Source organism: Anomaloglossus baeobatrachus, chromosome 1 (genome assembly GCF_048569485.1).
Source record: "Anomaloglossus baeobatrachus isolate aAnoBae1 chromosome 1, aAnoBae1.hap1, whole genome shotgun sequence".
NCBI classification, from domain to species: Eukaryota; Metazoa; Chordata; class Amphibia; order Anura; family Aromobatidae; genus Anomaloglossus; species Anomaloglossus baeobatrachus.
The window spans coordinates 664582138-664600346 of NC_134353.1; the positions used below are offsets into that span (position 1 = coordinate 664582138).

At 48.3% G+C, this 18209-nt stretch overlaps 1 protein-coding gene across 2 annotated transcripts in view; it reads left to right on the forward strand.

The window, feature by feature from the left end:
- RBM19 (RNA binding motif protein 19) overlaps positions 1-18209 on the forward strand; it is a 146698-nt gene that overhangs the window by 69921 nt on the left and 58568 nt on the right. For both annotated transcript variants that reach the window (XM_075320009.1, XM_075320010.1), the window contains 5 exons: positions 169-265; positions 346-456; positions 2146-2346; positions 8457-8571; positions 8729-8871. In XM_075320009.1, coding sequence (XP_075176124.1) covers positions 169-265; positions 346-456; positions 2146-2346; positions 8457-8571; positions 8729-8871 — 667 coding nt within the window. The remainder of the gene's footprint in view (positions 1-168; positions 266-345; positions 457-2145; positions 2347-8456; positions 8572-8728; positions 8872-18209) is intronic.

Sequence of the window (18209 nt, forward strand, 5' to 3'; positions counted from 1 at the left end):
GTGTGCAATAGGTTTTTGATGAAAAAATGGTCTACAAATAAGCCAACCAAAAGGGGGTGTAAAGCTAGACAAAGGTATCTAAAATGCCTCAAATGTATCATCCAGTGTGAGCCACCGGGGTACGTTTAAAGACTGTTTATTTCTATTTGTCTTCCTTTTTCCATTCAGTTCTCACAACTGGAACACCCTGTTCATGGGTACCAGCTCCGTGGCCGAGGTGATTGCTCAAAAGTACAACACAAGCAAAAGCCAAGTCCTGGATCATGTGAGTGATCATCCTGCTTACGTTGTGTCACTTTTACGAGTATTTCCTCCAGTCTGATACATCTTGTTTATTCCAATCAGGAAGGAAAAGGCAGTGTTGCTGTCAGAGTTGCATTGGGAGAAACCCAGATAGTTCAAGATGTGCGTCGCTTCCTGCAGGAACATGGAGTTTGTCTAGATTCTTTCAGTCAGGTAATGGTGTTGATGGATCTTGGTCCACACATTTTCCAAAAGTGTTATTCCCAGAATTACATTATTTTTCACAAAGCACAGTAAACACCTAGTTATTATTACATAGACAATGCCTGACATTATTTTTTTTTATGTGGGTTTTTTTCATCTTTATCTACTACTATGTGCTTCCAGCTTCACATACTGAATGGGCAGTCCTATTCTTATCTGTTAAATCGACATATCCAAATAGCACATGCTGCAGACCCCTCCCACCTCTCATATGTCCTCCTGTCTAGCACCACCTCTCTGAGTTATCATCAAGTTAATCTTAAAGGGAACCTGTCACCTGAAATTTCGCTATTAAACTAAAAGAATCCCCTTCTGCAGCTCCTGGGCTGCATCCTAGAAAGGTTCATCTTGCTACTGGCCTCCCTTTCAGACCTCAATAAACAATTTAAAAAATCTTACCTTTTGGTATGCTAATGAGCTTTGCAGCCACGGGGGCGTTCTGTATTGCGTCCGTTATTCCCCCTCCTGCCGCTGTTCACCGTCCCCCAGTGTTGATTGACAGATGACTCCGCCGCTCTCATGTTACTCAGTGCTCCTGAAGTCTCGCGCATGCCCAGTGGCAGTATCGCGGGACTGAGCACAGTTATAAGATTTTATAAAGTGTTTATTTAGGTCTGAAAGGGGGCCCACTAGGAAGATGACCCTTTCTAGAATGCAGCCCAGGAGCTGCAGAAGGGGATTCTTTTAGTTTAATAGCGAAATTTCAGGTGACAGGTTCCCTTTAAGTGTAGAATTCACTTTCTGCTTCTGTTCTTGTATGCCTGGCAAATTTTTTTATTGCGCTTTATACAACAGTATAGCTGTCTGGGGTATTACATAATTGTTAGCTGGTTTATAGTAGAGATCAACTCTCCTGCACTTTTCCACAATGGCAGTGTTTGAGCTGTGTTGGTTGCCTTTTCTGACATATCAATTTTGTGAAACTGCAAATCTCGCTCTATTGATGCATACAGCAGAAGATAATTTTCTGTCATATGTATCTGTGATCGACCACCAACTGGAATTAATAAAAATCGGTTCCGATGTCAATTAACAAATTAGCTAGAGCATGGAGTATTATCCATATAGGTGATATGTGTAAAATGGGGCAGATTTAAAAATGGGTACTTTTGCCTCACATTAATAAATAGATATGTACGTTATTAAGAGACCACATTGTGATTTTGGGAATATTCCTTTAATCCTCACATATTTTCAATGATGAAGTGGGCTGCTAATGATTTCCCATTTTATGTTTGTGTGATACAAATGATCCCTTATATAGTAGTGGCTTTTCACCTGGTGTAGATCGTGCATTGCGATTGTACGCACACTTCGATAAGGGGACTTGTTAATGGTCCATTATATCTAATATATATGAACTTTCCTACCAAACCCCACCAATCGAGAGAATGAAGGGATATGGCACCCATTCACGTCTAAATAATGAAGGGTGTTGACTTTTTTTCCTTTTCTAGAATCCTATGTGGGGAATAATATAGATCTTTTAAGTCTATGGTATTGATATCAAAGAATGATGTGTGGATCAGAGATGCACCACCTTATGCAACCTCTAGGGGCGTAACGTTAATATATCCTATTGGCCAATAATTAGTGGGATGTTAAATGGAACATTTTTATGTGTTTTCTCTCTGTTAGGCTGCTTCACCACGTAGTAAGACAGTGATTCTAGTGAAGAACCTTCCAGCAGGTACTCAGGTGTCAGAACTACGAGAGGTGTTTGCACCATTTGGAGATCTGGGAAAGGTATTGTTGCCAGAAGGTGGGATAACGGCCATAGTGGAATTTTTTGAACCAACTGAAGCTAAGCAAGCTTTCCGGAAACTGGCATACTCAAAGGTGGGTGTGATCGATAGATAAATTGTTAAAATATTTTTATTACTAAATATATACTGTCAGTATCCGCAAAAACCTAGTCCCAATGGGTTTCCCCCCCGGGACTTCTTGGAGTTCATCAGGAGACCTTCACAGGACAATAGTCCAGGAACAAAAAAAACATCTAGTGGTGTCCATTCCAAGATCAAACAATACAGGTGCCTGGATAAAGTCCCAAGATTGAGACTACTTCATGGCCACAGTGGGATAATGTGACACTCGAACCGTCAGGTAGGTAATATATGATGAACTCCAAGAAGTCCGGGGGGGGGGAAACGCGTTGGGGCTAGGTTTTTGCGGCTACTGACAAGATAAGTCCCTTCTGGGAATTTTGACATTATATTATCCGTCTATACTTTATACATCTGGTGCTTGTGCTTTACGAGTATTAATCTAATTTGTAGATTCAGGCAGTTTGACCTTGAGTCTTTAACAACTGAGGAGGACTTAATAATTGCCATTTCTTTATCGTTCCTTATGGGAGACCCAAACCATGGGGTGTATAGCTTCTGCCTCCGGAGGACACACAAAGTACTACACTAAAAGTGTAGCTCCTCCCTCCGAGCATATACACTCCCCGGATGACAAATCCAACCAGTTCAATGCTTTGTGTTCAGGAGGTCACACACACACATGCATCCTCTGATTTTTGATTTTTGATTTCAAAGATTTGGAAGAAAAGCGGGTCCAATCTGGACTCCCGGCATGTCCCTTCTCACCCCACTGTGTCGGCGGTGCTGTTAAGGTTGATTTCAGGGCTGGAGCCTTCACATGCCGCGCTCCTTCGCCATCCCTTGGGGCTCTGGTTTGAAGTGGGAGCCATCACGGTTCTCACTGCTTTGCAGGAGACCGGTCTCCATCCGCAGCCCTGTTCAGGATCCTGCCGGACGGAGCGATGACCCCCAGGGACCTGGCACCTGCGTCTCAAGCTAAGTACTGAGACGTTATTACCACAGAAAGTGGTCTTTCTAGGGGTCCCTTGTACTTTATTTGTGGGGGAGAATGTGTTATATGTATGTTTTAACATTTCCGGCCGGTTCTCCAGTTTTCACTGGAGAACCGCGCCGATGGTGCCTGCACGCTGGCCGCATGTTTAAATCTAGGCCCCGGCTTCGCCTGAGGCCTAGTTTCGATTCTATGTCAGTCAGTGCAGTGAGACAGTGTGGCTCCGCCCACCGGCTGCTCAGCACAGGGAAGGGACACTCCTCACTGAGGAAAGATTCCCTCCCCTGTATGCCTCATTTGCCCTCCGTCCTGCTCTCAGAGTAGGCCCCGCCCCCTCTCCTCGCTGTGGACGCCATTTTCTCAGCGTTCTAGGGCACAGAGATCAATGTCTGCAAACACATTGTGACAAATGGGGGCCTGGGACAGAGCCCCCAGTTCTGGGGGATCTGGAGGGCACAGAGATGCCCCTATGTTAAACAGTCTGGCAAGCCACAACCTCCGGTTGTGCAGCTGCTTATACACTCTGTTTATATACTCTGCTGGGGGTCTTTTTCCGAAAAGCCCCCACTTCTGGGGAATCTGGAGACACAGAGTTGTTATGTTAAACGGTCTGGCAAGCCACAACCTCTGGTTGTGCTGCTGCTTATATACTCTGTTTATATACTCTGCTGGGGGTCTTTCTGGACAGAGCCCCCACTTCTGCAGCATGTCTCATATCAGTGCAGGGCTGCAAGGCTGTTTTTTATTATGCACCGCATGTTGACTCGTACTGTCTGTACCGAGCACATAACCACATTGTGATGCCTGCTCTGACATAGTGGTGCCTCAGCCTGGAGTCTCCTCCCCAGTGGTCCCTCCGGCTGCTCCGGCTCCGGGGTAGAATCCCTCTCTCCAGGGGACAGCTGTCCCGGACACTGCTGAGCATGCATCAGCCCCCTTCTCAGGGCGCTTCTGCTGCTACGGCTCGCTCAGCAAAGCTCACAGAGGATTCTTCATCTGGGAGCCCGTCCTCCTAAAATGGAGACGCAGGGTCCCCTTTCCCTCCTCGCCCCGCGGCTCTGGTTCACGAGCTAACTCGCAGGACAAGGAGGATGCCTTACTGGGGGCTCGGACGCTCTCCATGTACCCCATTGATCTGTCCGAAAGTGACGCAGATGCTAATGATTTGATTGCGTCCATTATATTTGTACTGGACCTCAATCCGCCTGTATCAGGAGAGCACCCCTCTTTGGCAGAAAAGCATCAGTATACCTTGCCTAAGAGAACAAGGAGTGTGTTCCTTATCCACTCCAGCATTCAGGTCACTGTGACCAAGCCCAGAGCCTGTCCTGACAGACGCTTCCCAGAGCGTGGTTCTGATGACTGTTTCCCCCTTCCACCAGTGGTGGTCAAGGAGTGGGCTCATTCACCAAGGGTGGACCCTCCGGTGTCTAGACTTTCAGCCCGGACAGTTGTATCAGTGGCTGACGGCACCTCTCTGAGGATCCCACTGTCCGCCAGGTTGTCCTTCTGGCCAAATCTATATATGAGGCGGCAGGGGCCTCGTTCTCCCCATCTTTTGCAGCATTGCGGGCTCTCAAAGCCATCTCTGCTTCTCGGGAGGAGATGCATTCCCTCACCAGGGCCTTTATGCCCGAATTGGTTGCCTTAACTTCCAGGCTTCAGTCTTTTCCTCCTATAGCTGGAGACTGTCACCGCACTGCGGTGGCCTCGGCTACTTCCCTCGCTATCCGCAGGTTCCTGTGGCTTCGAGAGTGGAAGGCAGATGCTTCTTAAGAAGTTCCTTGCTGGACTCCCTTTTGCTGGGACCAGTCTATTCGGTGAACAACTGGATGAAATTATTAAGGAAGCTTTTGGCAGGAAGAGTACTTCCATGCCACAACCCAGGAAACCTTCCAGGGCAGGAACCAGTCGAGGTTTCATTCCTTTCGTTTCCTCTAACTGGTCGTCCTCTAAGCCCTCGGCCTCGTCCACTAACTCAGCCAAGGTCCGTAAACCAACTGGCGCATGAAGCCGCGTCCTAAGTCGGCAGGAGCTGCTGCCACCAAGGCAGCCTCCTCTTGATTATCTGGCCGTGCCAGTAACGTCCTTGGTCGGTGGCAGGCTCTCCCTCTTGGGCGACGTGTGGTTTCAACACGTCTTCGATCAGTGGGTGTGGGTTACCATCTCCCACGGCTACAGAATAGAATTCTATTCAGCCGCCAAACAGATTTTTTCTGACAACTCCCCCCTGCTCCAAGGCCGCCGCCTTCTCACAGGCCGTGGCATTCTTGCAGGCCAATGGAGTAATTGTACCAGTTCCCGACTGGGAACGGTTCTGAGATTTCTACTCAAATCTCTTCCTAGTCCCCGAAAAGGACGGTGCTTTCCGACCTGGATCTCAAGCTTCTCAACAAGCATGTTCAGGTGCGGCAATTTTGCATGGAGTCTCTGCGATCAGTCAATGACCCAAGGAGATTTCTTAGCATCCATCGACATCAGAGATGTCTCTCTGCATGTGCCATTCGCAGTTTCACACCAGCGTTGGCTACGTTTTGTAATCAGAGAGGAACATTTCCAATTCGTGGCTCTCCCCTTTGGGTTAGCCACGGCCCCTCGTGTATTCAGATTATCTCAGCCGTCAAACCGTGGACAGCGGCGAGTGAGCCCTGCATCCGGCAGTGTTCCGGTCAATTTAGCAGGCAGGGCACTCCGGGAGTGGATCTAATGGCATCCCGGCACAACAACAAGGTCCCGGTTTACGTGGCTCGCTCCCACGATCCTCAGGCCTTGGCAGCGGACACGCTGGTTCCAGATTGGTCCCAGTTCCATCTGGCCTACGTGTTTCCCCCTCTAGCTCTCTTGCCCAGAGTCCTGCGCAAGATCAAAATGGAGGGCCGTCGGGTCGTACTCATCGCCCCAGGCCCAGGTGAGCTTGGTTCCCAGACCTGCTCCGTCTGTTCGTAGAGGTGCTGTGGCATCTCCCGGACCGGCCAGACGTTCTCTCAGAGGGTCCATTTTCCACAACAATTCTGCGGCTCTCACATTGACGGCGTGGCTCTTGAGCCCTGAATCCTTACGGCTTCAGGCATTCCTTCCGAGGTCATCTTCACTATGACTCAGGCTCGGAAGTCTTCCTCGGCCAGGTTTTACCTCAGGACTTGGAGAATTTTCCTGTCCTGGTGTCGTTCTTCCGGCCATGCTCCTTGGCCGTTTTTTCCTTGCCGACCATCCTGTCCTTTCTACAGTCCGGCCTGCAGCTAGGTCTGTCCCTCATTCTCTCAAGGGACAGGTCTCGGCTCTGTCAGCGGCGTATCGCCCGACTGGCCCAGGTGCGCACCTTCATGCAGGGCGCATCTCACATCATTCTGCCTTACCGGCGGTCTCTGGATCCCTGAGACCTTTCTTTGGTCCTCATGGCCTTACAGAAACCCCCCTTTGAGCCTCTTAGGGAGGTTTCGTTGTTTAGTCTTTCACAGAAAGTGGTTTTTCTGGTGGCCATAATTTCTCTCAGGAGAGTCTCTTATTTGACTGTGCTCTCTTCGGAGTCACCCCTTTTGGTTTTTTTCACCAAGACAAGGTGGTTCTCCATCCAACTCCGGGCCTTCTCCCTAAGGTGGTGTCTCCGTTCCACCTTAACCAGGACATTTCATTGTCTTCCCTTTGTTCGGCCCCTGTGCATCGCTTTGAGAAAGCGTTGCATGCTTTAGATTTGGTGCGGACGCTCCGGATCTATGTGTCACGCACCGCTGTTTTTTTTTAGGCGGTGCACCTCCCTTTTTGTGCTGACCACAGGTCAGCGCAAGGGTCTCTCGGCTTCTAAACCGACCCTAGCTCATTGGATTAGGTCGGCCATATCCGATCCCTACCTATGTTCTCAGATGCCTCCCCCGCCAGGGATTAAGGCGCACTCGACCAGAGCTGTCGGTGCCTCTTGGGCTACGGCTCAGCAGGTCTGTCAGGCTGCCACTTGGTCTAGTCTGCACACCCTTTCGAAGCACTACCAAGTGCATGCTCATGCTTCGGCAGATGCGAGCTTGGGCAGACGCATCCTTCGGACGGCTGTCGCCCATTTGTGAAGTTAGGTTTCGCCTACTTCTCAGTTTCTGTTTATTTCCCACCCATGGACTGCTTTGAGACGTCCCATGGTTTGGGTCTCCCATAAGGAACGATAAAGAAAAAGAGAATTTTGTTTACTTACCGTAAATTCTTTTTCTTATAGTTCCGACATGGGAGACCCAGCACCCTCCCTGTTGCCTGTTGGCAGCTTTCTTGTTCCGTGTGTTTTCACCGGCTGTTGTTGTAGACAGAAGTTCCGGTTATTCCGGGTTTTACTCTATCTCTACTTATGGGTGGATGTCCTCCTTCAGCTTTGGCACTAAACTGGTTGGATTTGTCATCCGGGGAGTGTATATGCTCGGAGGGAGGAGCTACACTTTTAGTGTAGTACTTTGTGTGTCCTCCGGAGGCAGAAGCTATACACCCCATGGTTTGGGTCTCCCATGTCGGAACTATAAGAAAAAGAATTTACGGTAAGTAAACAAAATTCTCTTTTTTTTTTTTTTTACCTCTGACAGATTTTTGGCATGATTCACTTCCACAATTATTTTTGGTGATGGGGTTGATCTTTGGCAAATATAGGGTAAGGTAGGGAAGAGTTGACGAGGAGCAGGGGGCACCCAAAACATTATGGTGCAACTCCACTGGTAGGTAGGTGACAGTGATGGCTAATTGTCAGATATAGCGCCCCTTATAACCATCATAATTCTTAAATTCTTAAACGTATTAGTGAATACTGTCACCCCTCCCACCACTACCCCTTCTCCTGTACTTTATTTTTGTGTTTTGGCCCCCCCCATTCCCACCCTTCCACCTTCGCTTGACTACGGTCTGGTAGGACTATATTGATGGTTCTAGGGTATACCATTTTAATTAGTATTAAATAAAGTATTTTTTAGGGGATTTTTTCTTTGGTCAGTGCAGCTAACCTTTGGATATTATTCTCATTTTAGTTTAGCAATAAAGAATAATTTTTTGTTTTGAATGGAAATGCTTTTAACACATGAATAAAATTGATTTGATGTTTAATTTTTTTTTTTTAACTGTCCAAATTACTGAATATTAAGTGTCTTCCTCTTTCTCCTATTCAGTTTCAGCACGTCCCCCTTTATTTAGAGTGGGCACCTATGAATGTTTTTAGCAGTCCATCTACTGAGAAGACCGCAGAGCCAGTGTCAGCTCCCAAATTAGATGAGCAAGACAATGGTAGGTGCAAGATGAAATAAAGGCGGGGTAGGGGGAATTTGTGCTGATCTGACATATATCCATGACATCAGATTGTTCATCTTGTTTGGGTTTCAACTTTTAAAGCAAAAAAAAAATATTTTCTTTTGTAGTATTATTATTATTATTTCTCATGTAGAGCGTGTTGAAGAGGAATCTGATAAGAAACCCAAAGAAAAAAGTGAGACAGAAGAGTCTGAAGATGAAGAGGAAACTCTTCCAGGCTGCACATTGTTCATTAAAAACCTTAACTTTAATACTGATGAAGAAAAACTTAAACAGGTAAGTGTTGTACCTCCAGACCAAAGTTTCTTTTAGATCTTCTTTTTTTTTTTTTTTTTTTTTTTTTTTTAGTTTGCCTATTGAAAGAATTTTGAAATATCATCCTAATTCCACCACAAAATTAAACCCTTGCAATCTGTGAAGTCCTTATGCTCTATGCGCATTACCTACTTTTTTTCCTTCTAGTTCAACCATGGGTTCTTGGAACTTAAAGGAAATGCTATCCCATCTGAGAGCAGCATGATTCAGGGATAGAGTCCCTGATTCCAGTAAAATGTCATTTACTGGTTGCTCCAGTTTTGATTTAAAACTCCATATCTGCTGCAGATCTAGCATCTCTGAATGTTGAGACCTGGATTATCTCGCCCAAACCACTGATTGACCGCTTTCTATGTACACCAAATTAAGAAAGCTGACAATTACTGATGATGATTATTATTTTTTATTATTATAGCGCCATTTATTCCATGGCGCATTACAAGTGAAAGAGGGTATACGTACAACAATCATTAACAGTACAAAACAGACTGGTATAGGCGGAGGGAGGACCCTGCCCGCGAGGGCTCACAGTCTATAGGGAATGGGTGATAGTACAATAGGTGAGGACAGAGCTGGTTGCGCAGTGGTGTACTGGACTGAGGGCTATTGTAGCTTGTAGGCTTGGTGGAAGAGATGGGGGCTTGTTTAGACTACCTGGCAGCACGCCAAGTAGTCTTCTGGTGATGATCTGGTAATAGAACAGTGATTTGAGAAGTACTACACTAAGCAGCACAGTAAGTGACACATCGCTGGAATCAAGGTTTTTGTCTCTACATTAGGCTGCTCTCCAGTTAAGTGGAAAGATCTTGGTGACAGATTCCCCTTAAAGGGCTATAATTAAAGATACACTGATATGAGTGGAATTGAAGTCTACTCGAATATTACAAAAATCCACATTTGCCAAAATATGTATATTTTTTTTTTTAATTTTTTTGTAATTTGCTTTCATGTATATTGAGCAAAACCGTAAAGGGGCATTAAATAGTTTTTTTTTGTTAATTTTGTTTGTTTTTTTTAAGAAAATAGCGGCACTTGATATGAACATATAGTGCTTATCCTTTCTAGAAACAAATAGATGGCTGTGTTGGGCAGACACCATCCCAACACCATTTTGCCTTCTCAAGGCTTCTAGAAAGCATGTGTTCACACAAAACCGCATTGGTCGACTGGGATGGTGTCTGCCAGCTGGGATGGTGTCTGTCCAACACAGCTCATTTATTTGTTTCTATAAATGCCAAGCAATATATGGTGGTACCGAGTGCCGCTATGTTTGGACTATGGAATATATCTTTCTATAAGCTGAGCTCTGTTACAGTACCTATGCTTCCACATACTTCACATGGAGATGGATCATTTTTCTGATGTTGTTTGTCCTGTGGAGTTGCTTGTACCTGGAGCCAGTGAAAGATCTACTTTATACTACTTTAGGAATTTTTTTTTTTTACTTTAGCACCCACGTCTCTTGCTCCTCACTGTCATCCGTCCAGTCATCATCATATCTTATCACCGCCACTAGAGCTAAAATCCCTAAGCCTCTCTCGCTAGGCCAGGGCTTCTGCATTCGATGAAGCCCTGAACGGTCAGCACATGCGTATGCAATGTCATGGCATTCATGGTGATGTCATGATGCTGGGACCTTTCGTGCGCTTCGCAAAACTGTCCTTATCAGAGTCGCAAGTTTCGGCCTAGCGTGAGGACGCCAAGAGATTCAGAGCTTGTATCGGTGATAAGATGCTATGAGGATTGGAAGGGTGGCAGCGAAGATCAGCGAGGTGCGTATAAGTATTTTGTTACATATTATGTTTGTTATGCTTTAGTTCTGTAAAGACGTGAAAGTACAATAAGGGACATTAAGTTTGCAGTAAATAACTTCTCTGTGAATCAAAATTGTCTGGAAAATCCATGTGAACAGCCAAATTTGATTTCTGCCTGATCCGCTCATATTTAGTTATAACACTATTTAAAATGTGACTTCTATTGAAAGTATGTTTTAAAAGTAAAAATCTTCAGTATGTAGTGATAAAATCTTATCCATAGTATTCCACATAACCATTCTCCACTTACTGGCATAAAGTGTGATCCTATATATAGTATGCTGCCTAAGCATGTCACATGTAGTTTAACTTCAGTTTGGAGGTTGATCATCCTGAGCACTAAGAGTTAAAGACAATGGACACCTTTCTCTTGGCTTTTTTTTTTTATATACTTAAATGCATGCATTTATCCATGGGGTTTCATTAATGGGTTCCCCATTTTGTAAGGCAACTGCTTCTTAAAAGCTATATTCCCCAAATCACTGGGACTTTTGTTTTACTAGAGAGAAAAGCACTTATTCACAATCAATAGGTTTAGTAGAACAGATTCCAACATGTATCTTAGACCCGAAATAGCAACATGTGATTTTATTTAAAATGTAACCTTTAACCCCTTAACGACCTTGGACGTACTGAGTACGTCATGGTGACATGGTGCTAAAGGACCCATGACGTACTCAGTACGTCCTGGCGAAATCGCGGTCCCGGAGCCCCGGGGAGTGAAATTTATTTACTTAAACGGTGGATTCGGGAAGGAGGGGACCTCTGCCTGACGTCAGGAGGGGTGGTGCCTCCTCCCCGAACCTACAGAGGCTGTGATTGGCTGACGAACGCCGCTCAGCCAATTACAGCCACTGTAATGTTCCAGCCATTGAAAATGGCTGGAACATTGAAATCCAGCCCTGATCAGTGCTGCTGTAGCACTGGCCATTGGCTGGAGCTGGGTGATCGATGCTTCACCCGCCCCCAGCTCTGATTGGAGAGACCGGTCTTGTGACCGCTCTCTCCAATCAATGTGGATCTGCGGCCTGTGACCGTCCCTGGAAGCCGAGGAGAGCGGTAAGTTGTTGTCCCCGCCGCCCGCCCCTGTCCCCGATCGCCCCGCCGCCCGCCCCTGTCCCCGCCGCTGCTCCCGCTTCACCGCCGCTGTCTCCGATCGCCCCGCCGCTGCTCCCGCTTCACCGCCGCTGTCTCCGATCGCCCCGCCGCTGCTCCCGCTTCACCGCTGTCCCCGCCGCTGTCTCCGATCGCCCCGCCGCTGCTGCCGCTTCACCGCTGTCCCCGCCGCCATGCTCCCGATGCACCGCTGTCTCCGCCGCCATGCTCCCGCTCCACCGCCGTCCCCGCCGCCATGCTCCCGCTGCACCGCTGTCTCCGCCGCCGCTCCCGATCCACCGCCGTCCCCGCCGCCATGCTCCCGCTGCACCGCTGTCTCCGCCGCCGCTCCCGATCCACCGCCGTCCCCGCCGCCATGCTCCCGCTGCACCGCTGTCTCCGCCGCCGCTCCCGATCCACCGCCGTCCCCGCCGCCATGCTCCCGCTGCACCGCTGTCTCCGCCGCCGCTCCCGATCCACCGCCGTCCCCGCCGCCATGCTCCCGCTGCACCGCTGTCTCCGCCGCCGCTCCCGATCCACCGCCGTCCCCGCCGCCATGCTCCCGCTGCACCGCCGTCCCCGCCGCCATGCTCCCGCTGCACCGCCGTCCCCGCCGCCATGCTCCCGCTGCACCGCTGTCTCCGCCGCCGCTCCCGATCCACCGCCGTCCCCGCCGCCATGCTCCCGCTGCACCGCTGTCTCCGCCGCCGCTCCCGATCCACCGACGTCCCCGCCGCCATGCTCCCGCTGCACCGCTGTCTCCGCCGCCGCTCCCGATCCACTGACGTCCCCGCCGCCATGCTCCCGCTGCACCGCTGTCTCCGCCGCCGCTCCCGATCCACCGCCGTCCCCGCCGCCATGCTCCCGCTGCACCGCTGTCTCCGCCGCCGCTCCCGATCCACCGCCGTCCCCGCCGCCATGCTCCCGATCCACCGCCGCCATGCTCCCGATCCACCGCCGTCCCCGCCGCCGCTCCCGATCCACCGCCGTCCCCGCCGCCGCTCCCGATCCACCGCCGTCCCCGCCGCCATGCTCGCCACTGTCCCCGCCGCCGTCGCACCCACCTTTTTCAGCCGCTGCTGCCCCCGATCGGCGGCGGCCGCCGCCTCCTTCATCGGCTGCCCCTTCTCCATCGCCACACCACCTATCCCTCCATGTGCTGCAAGCCACCCTCCCCCCACGTGGGGGGAGGGTGGCTGGCTTGCAGCACATGTGGGGGGAGGGTGGCTGGCTTGCAGCACATGTGGGGGGAGGGAGGGGGGCTTGCAGCACATGTGGGGGGAGGGAGGGGGGCTTGCAGCACATGTGGGGGGAGGGAGGGGGGCTTGCAGCACATGTAGGGGGAGGGAGGGGGGCTTGCAGCACATGTAGGGGGAGGGAGGGGGGGCTTGCAGCACATGTAGGGGGAGGGAGGGGGGCTTGCAGCACATGTGGGGGGGAGGGTGGCTGGCTTGCAGCACATGTGGGGGGAGGGAGGGGGGCTTGCAGCACATGTAGGGGGAGGGAGGGGGGCTTGCAGCACATGTAGGGGGAGGGAGGGGGGCTTGCAGCACATGTGGGGGGAGGGTGGCTGGCTTGCAGCACATGTGGGGGGAGGGTGGCTGGCTTGCAGCACATGTGCTGCAAGCCACCCTCCCCCTACATGTGCTGCAAGCCAGCCACCCTCCCCCTACATGTGCTGCAAGCCCCCCCTCCCTCCCCCTACATGTGCTGCAAGCCCCCCTCCCTCCCCCCTACATGTGCTGCAAGCCCCCCTCCCTCCCCCTACATGTGCTGCAAGCCCCCCTCCCTCCCCCTACATGTGCTGCAAGCCCCCCTCCCTCCCCCTACATGTGCTGCAAGCCCCCCTCCCTCCCCCCTACATGTGCTGCAAGCCCCCCTCCCTTCCCCTACATGTGCCATCTCTCTCTCCCATCAGACTCTGCCCCCCTCCCCGATCTGCTGCCTGCTCTCTCCCATTTTCCATCTACTGCCCCCTCTCACCCTCCTCGATCTGTTGCCTCCTTCATCTGCTGCCTCTTCTGTCTGCTGCCTCTTCTGTCTGCTGTGATCCTGCTGCCTAGATCCATCCTGTAAGGTAGGTATCCCCATCTCACCCCCCCCCCATCCTCTGCCGCTCCTCCATCCGCTGCGCCATTTCCCATCCATCCGCTGCGCCATTTCCCATCATCCATCCGCTGCGCCCTTTCCCATCCTCTGCCGCTCCTCCATCCGCTGCGCCCTTTCTCATCTGCCCGCCCCGCCCTCTCGCATCGCATTATCCAGCGCAGTTGCTCGCTTCCAGACTGCAGTGGATGATGCGATGCGAGACTCGTGCATTGCTCTCACGTTTGGCACTGGTCTTGGCAGGCGCTCATTTTTTTTTTTTTTTTTCTACTGATGTCTGTATTTTTTATTTCGCCAAACTAATTTTTTTTGTATGGGGGGGGGTCTAGTTTCCAAAATGGGATCACATGTGGGGGAGCTCCATTGTTTAGGCACCTCAGGGGGTCTCCAAATGAAACATGGCGTCTGCTAATAATTCCAATCAATTTTACTGTGAAATGGCGCTCCTTCTCTTCTGAGCCCCGCCGTACGCCCAAACAATTGATTTCCACCACATATGAGGTATCGTCGTACTCAGGAGAAATTGCACAATACATTTTATGGTGCATTTTTTCCTGATACCCTTGTGGAAAAAAAGCTACCTGTTTGAAAAAACAATTTTGTGGTAAAAAAAATAAAATATTTTCACGGCTCAACATTACAAACGTTTGTGAAGCCTCCAGGGGTTCAAAGTGCTCCCTAAACAGCTAGATAAATTCCATGAGGGGTCTAGTTTCCAAAATGGGGTCAATTGTGGGGGAGCTCCATTGTTTAGGCACTTCAGGGGGTCTCCAAACGCAACATAGCGTCCGCTAATAATTCCAACCAATTTTGCTGTGAAATGGCGCTCCTTGCCTTCCGAGTCCTGCCGTGCGCCCAAACATTTGATTTCCACCACATATGGGGTATCTGCGTACTCAGGAGAAAATGCACAATACATTTTATGGTGCATTTTTTCCTGATACCCTTGTGATAAAAAAAGCTACCTGGTTGAAGCAACAGTTTTGTGGTAAAAAAAAAATTTTTTCTTTTCACGGCTCAACGTTATAAACTTCTGTGAAGCCCCCAGGGGTTCAAAGTGCACATAAAACATCTAGAAAAAATATTTGAGGGCTCTAGTTTCCAAAATGGGGTAACTTATGGGGGAGCTCCATTGTTTAGGCACCTCGGGGAGTCTTCAAACCCGACATGGCGTCCGCTAATGAGTGCAGCTAATTTTGCACTCAAAAATTCAAATGGCGCTCCTTGCCTTCCGAGTCCTGCCGTGTGCCCAAACATTTGATTTCCACCACATATGGGGTATCTGCGTACTCAGGAGAAAATGCACAATACATTTTATGGTGCATTTTTTCCTGATACCCTTGTGATAAAAAAAGCTACCTGGTTGAAGCAACAGTTTTGTGGTAAAAAAAAATTTTTTTCTTTTCACGGCTCAACGTTATAAATTTCTGTGAAGCCACCAGGGGTTCAAAGTGCACATCAAACATCTAGAAAAAATATTTGAGGGCTCTAGTTTCCAAAATGGGGTCACTTATGGGGGAGCTCCATTGTTTAGGCACCTCGGGGAGTCTTCAAACCCGACATGGCGTCCGCTAATGAGTGCAGCTAATTTTGCACTCAAAAATTCAAATGGCGCTCCTTGCCTTCCGAGTCCTGCTGTGTGCCCAAACATTTGATTTCCACCACATATGGGGTATCTGCGTACTCAGGAGAAAATGCACGATACATTTTATGATGCATTTTTCCTGATACCCTTGTGAAAATACTAATTTTTATGGCTAAAGTAACATTTTTGTGTTAAAAAAGTAAAATTTTCATTTTTTTGTCTACATTGCTTTGGTTGCTGTGAAGCTCCTAAAGGGTTAATAAACTTCTTGGATGTGGTTTTGAGCAGAGTGAGGGGTGCAGATTTTAGAATTGGGTCACTTTTGGGTATTTTCTGTCGCCTAGGTTTCTCAAATCACTCCAAATGTGATGTGGTACCTAAAAAAATTTTTTTTGTAAATTTTGTTGGAAAAATGAGAAATTGGTGATGAACTTTGAACCCTTCTAACTTCCTAACGGAATTTTTTTTTTTTTCAAAAATTGCGCTGGTGTAAAGTAGACATGTGGGAAATGTTATTTAGTAACTTTTTTGTGTGACATATCTCTCAGATTTATAGGCATAAAATTTCAAATTTTGAAAATTGCAAAATTTTCAAAATTTTCGCCAAATTTCCGAAATTTTCACAAATAAACGCAAAACATATCGGCCTAAATTTACCACTGACATGAAGTACAATATGTCACGAAAAAACAATCTCAGAATCGCCAGGATCCGTTGAAGTGTTCCAGAGTTATAACCTGTCAAAGTGACACTGGTCAAAATTGCAAAAAATGGCCGGGTCTTTAAGGTGAAAACAGGCTGGGGGCTGAAGGGGTTAATTGGGGTTCCTCTAAATCCAACACCCATTTAAAAACCTGAAATTGGTTCGGCCATCCACATTATTCATTGATCAACACGGCACTACCAATTTAAAAAATGTGAGGGGATCGTCTGTCCACTCAGAAAACAACAAAGAGCAAGAGAACAATGAGATCTACATAAGATATACACATTTAGGCACTATGCTTGTTCAATTAGATCGATCACTCCAAGGTTATACTAATTATATATATAGTTTGTTTTTACAAAATAGTGTCAATCATTTCCAAGTAGCTATGGGCACCTTAGACCTCAATGGATGTATCAGTGCCCATCTATAAAATATTCAAACACTATATGGTAATGTGTAGGCACACCGGGTGCCAACCAAAAGCACCTTTAAAAAGTGACTAGTGCCCTATAAATATAATTTCTCCTAGATGGTAGCAATGCCCATTAGCACAAAACATATCATGTGTAATATAATACAGAAAAACCACTCAGGAGTGGAATGATCTCACCCCGATCTTCTCATCTCAGGTAGTGGATCGAACTTCTCCTGCATTCTTTGGTCCAAATACCGGCATAGCAAGGGTGGAGGTCCAGTCACTAACCCTGTTAGGGACTAAACTGACCCTTCTACTACCCACAAACTCCCGCCCTTACAAGGGCAGTCCACAACTGGACCTATTGTGACTGCACCCTAGTCTTCAAACCAGGTGCCATCCGACGCGTTTCGCTTCACCTGCGCATCAGGGGAGAAAGATACAGCACCTATACTAACAACGGTGGCTCAACATAGAGCTCATCCCTATTCAGCCTGGAATCAACAAGAATATTCGACATACTGGGGTTATAAATAGGACCATAGTCTCCCTCCCCACCTGCTCACCCGCCTCTGATCATCATGCAAATTCTGTAGCGGCACCACAAAAGACCCGGAATGGTTCAATACGTCCTATAAGATTAAATTACTCAGTACATTTCACCGCTCCGACAATACAAACGGCCACATCGGCCTTAACATTTTCCAGCAATCCGGTCTGCATAAATTATAATTTCCTTACCGGATTCATGGAGTCTGAGTGGAGCGCACGCCACCCCGTGATGAACGACTGCTGGAACACAGGACTTCCTGTCTCGGCGATCACGTGAACACTTATCTTATTGTTCTCTTGCTCTTTGTTGTTTTCTGAGCGGACAGACGATCCCCTCAAATTTTTGAAATTGATAGTGCCGTGTTGATCAGTGAATAATGTGGATGGCCGAACCAATTTCAGGTTTTTAAATGGGTGTTAGATCACTGTTTATTTTTCAGTTGTAGAAGAACCCCAATTAAAGGTTACGTTTTAAATAAATCAAATGTTGCTATTTCGGGACTTTTGTTTTACGTTGGGGAATATAGTAATCAATAAGGGGTTGTCCGAATAGTGGACAATCCCTTTTAATGATTTAGCTTGTCCAGCCTGAAGCCAAGTCCTTTCTATTGAAGTGATTAGGAGCTAACTGCAGTATCTGGGATCGGAAACTACACACAAAAAGGAGCTGTGCAGTTTGGCTTGGTTCACCCTTTATGTACGGATGCCGCTCCAGCTGGACACACCTGGGCTTTGTTGCTGCATGGTGTCAGACCCCAGCAATGTGATCTTTAATGGGGTTTTCCCACAAAGTTAATTTCTTTGTCGCTCCATTGGGAGACCCAGACAATTGGGGTGTATAGCTTCTGCCTCTGGAGGCCACACAAAGTATTACACTTTAAAAAGTGTAACCCCTCCCCTCTGCCTATACACCCTCCCGTGGACCACGGGCTCCTCAGTTTTACGCTTTGTGTGGAAGGAGGCACACATCCACTCATGAATTCTCAGACTTATTTATGTCGGTTGGAAGAAAAGAGGACCCCC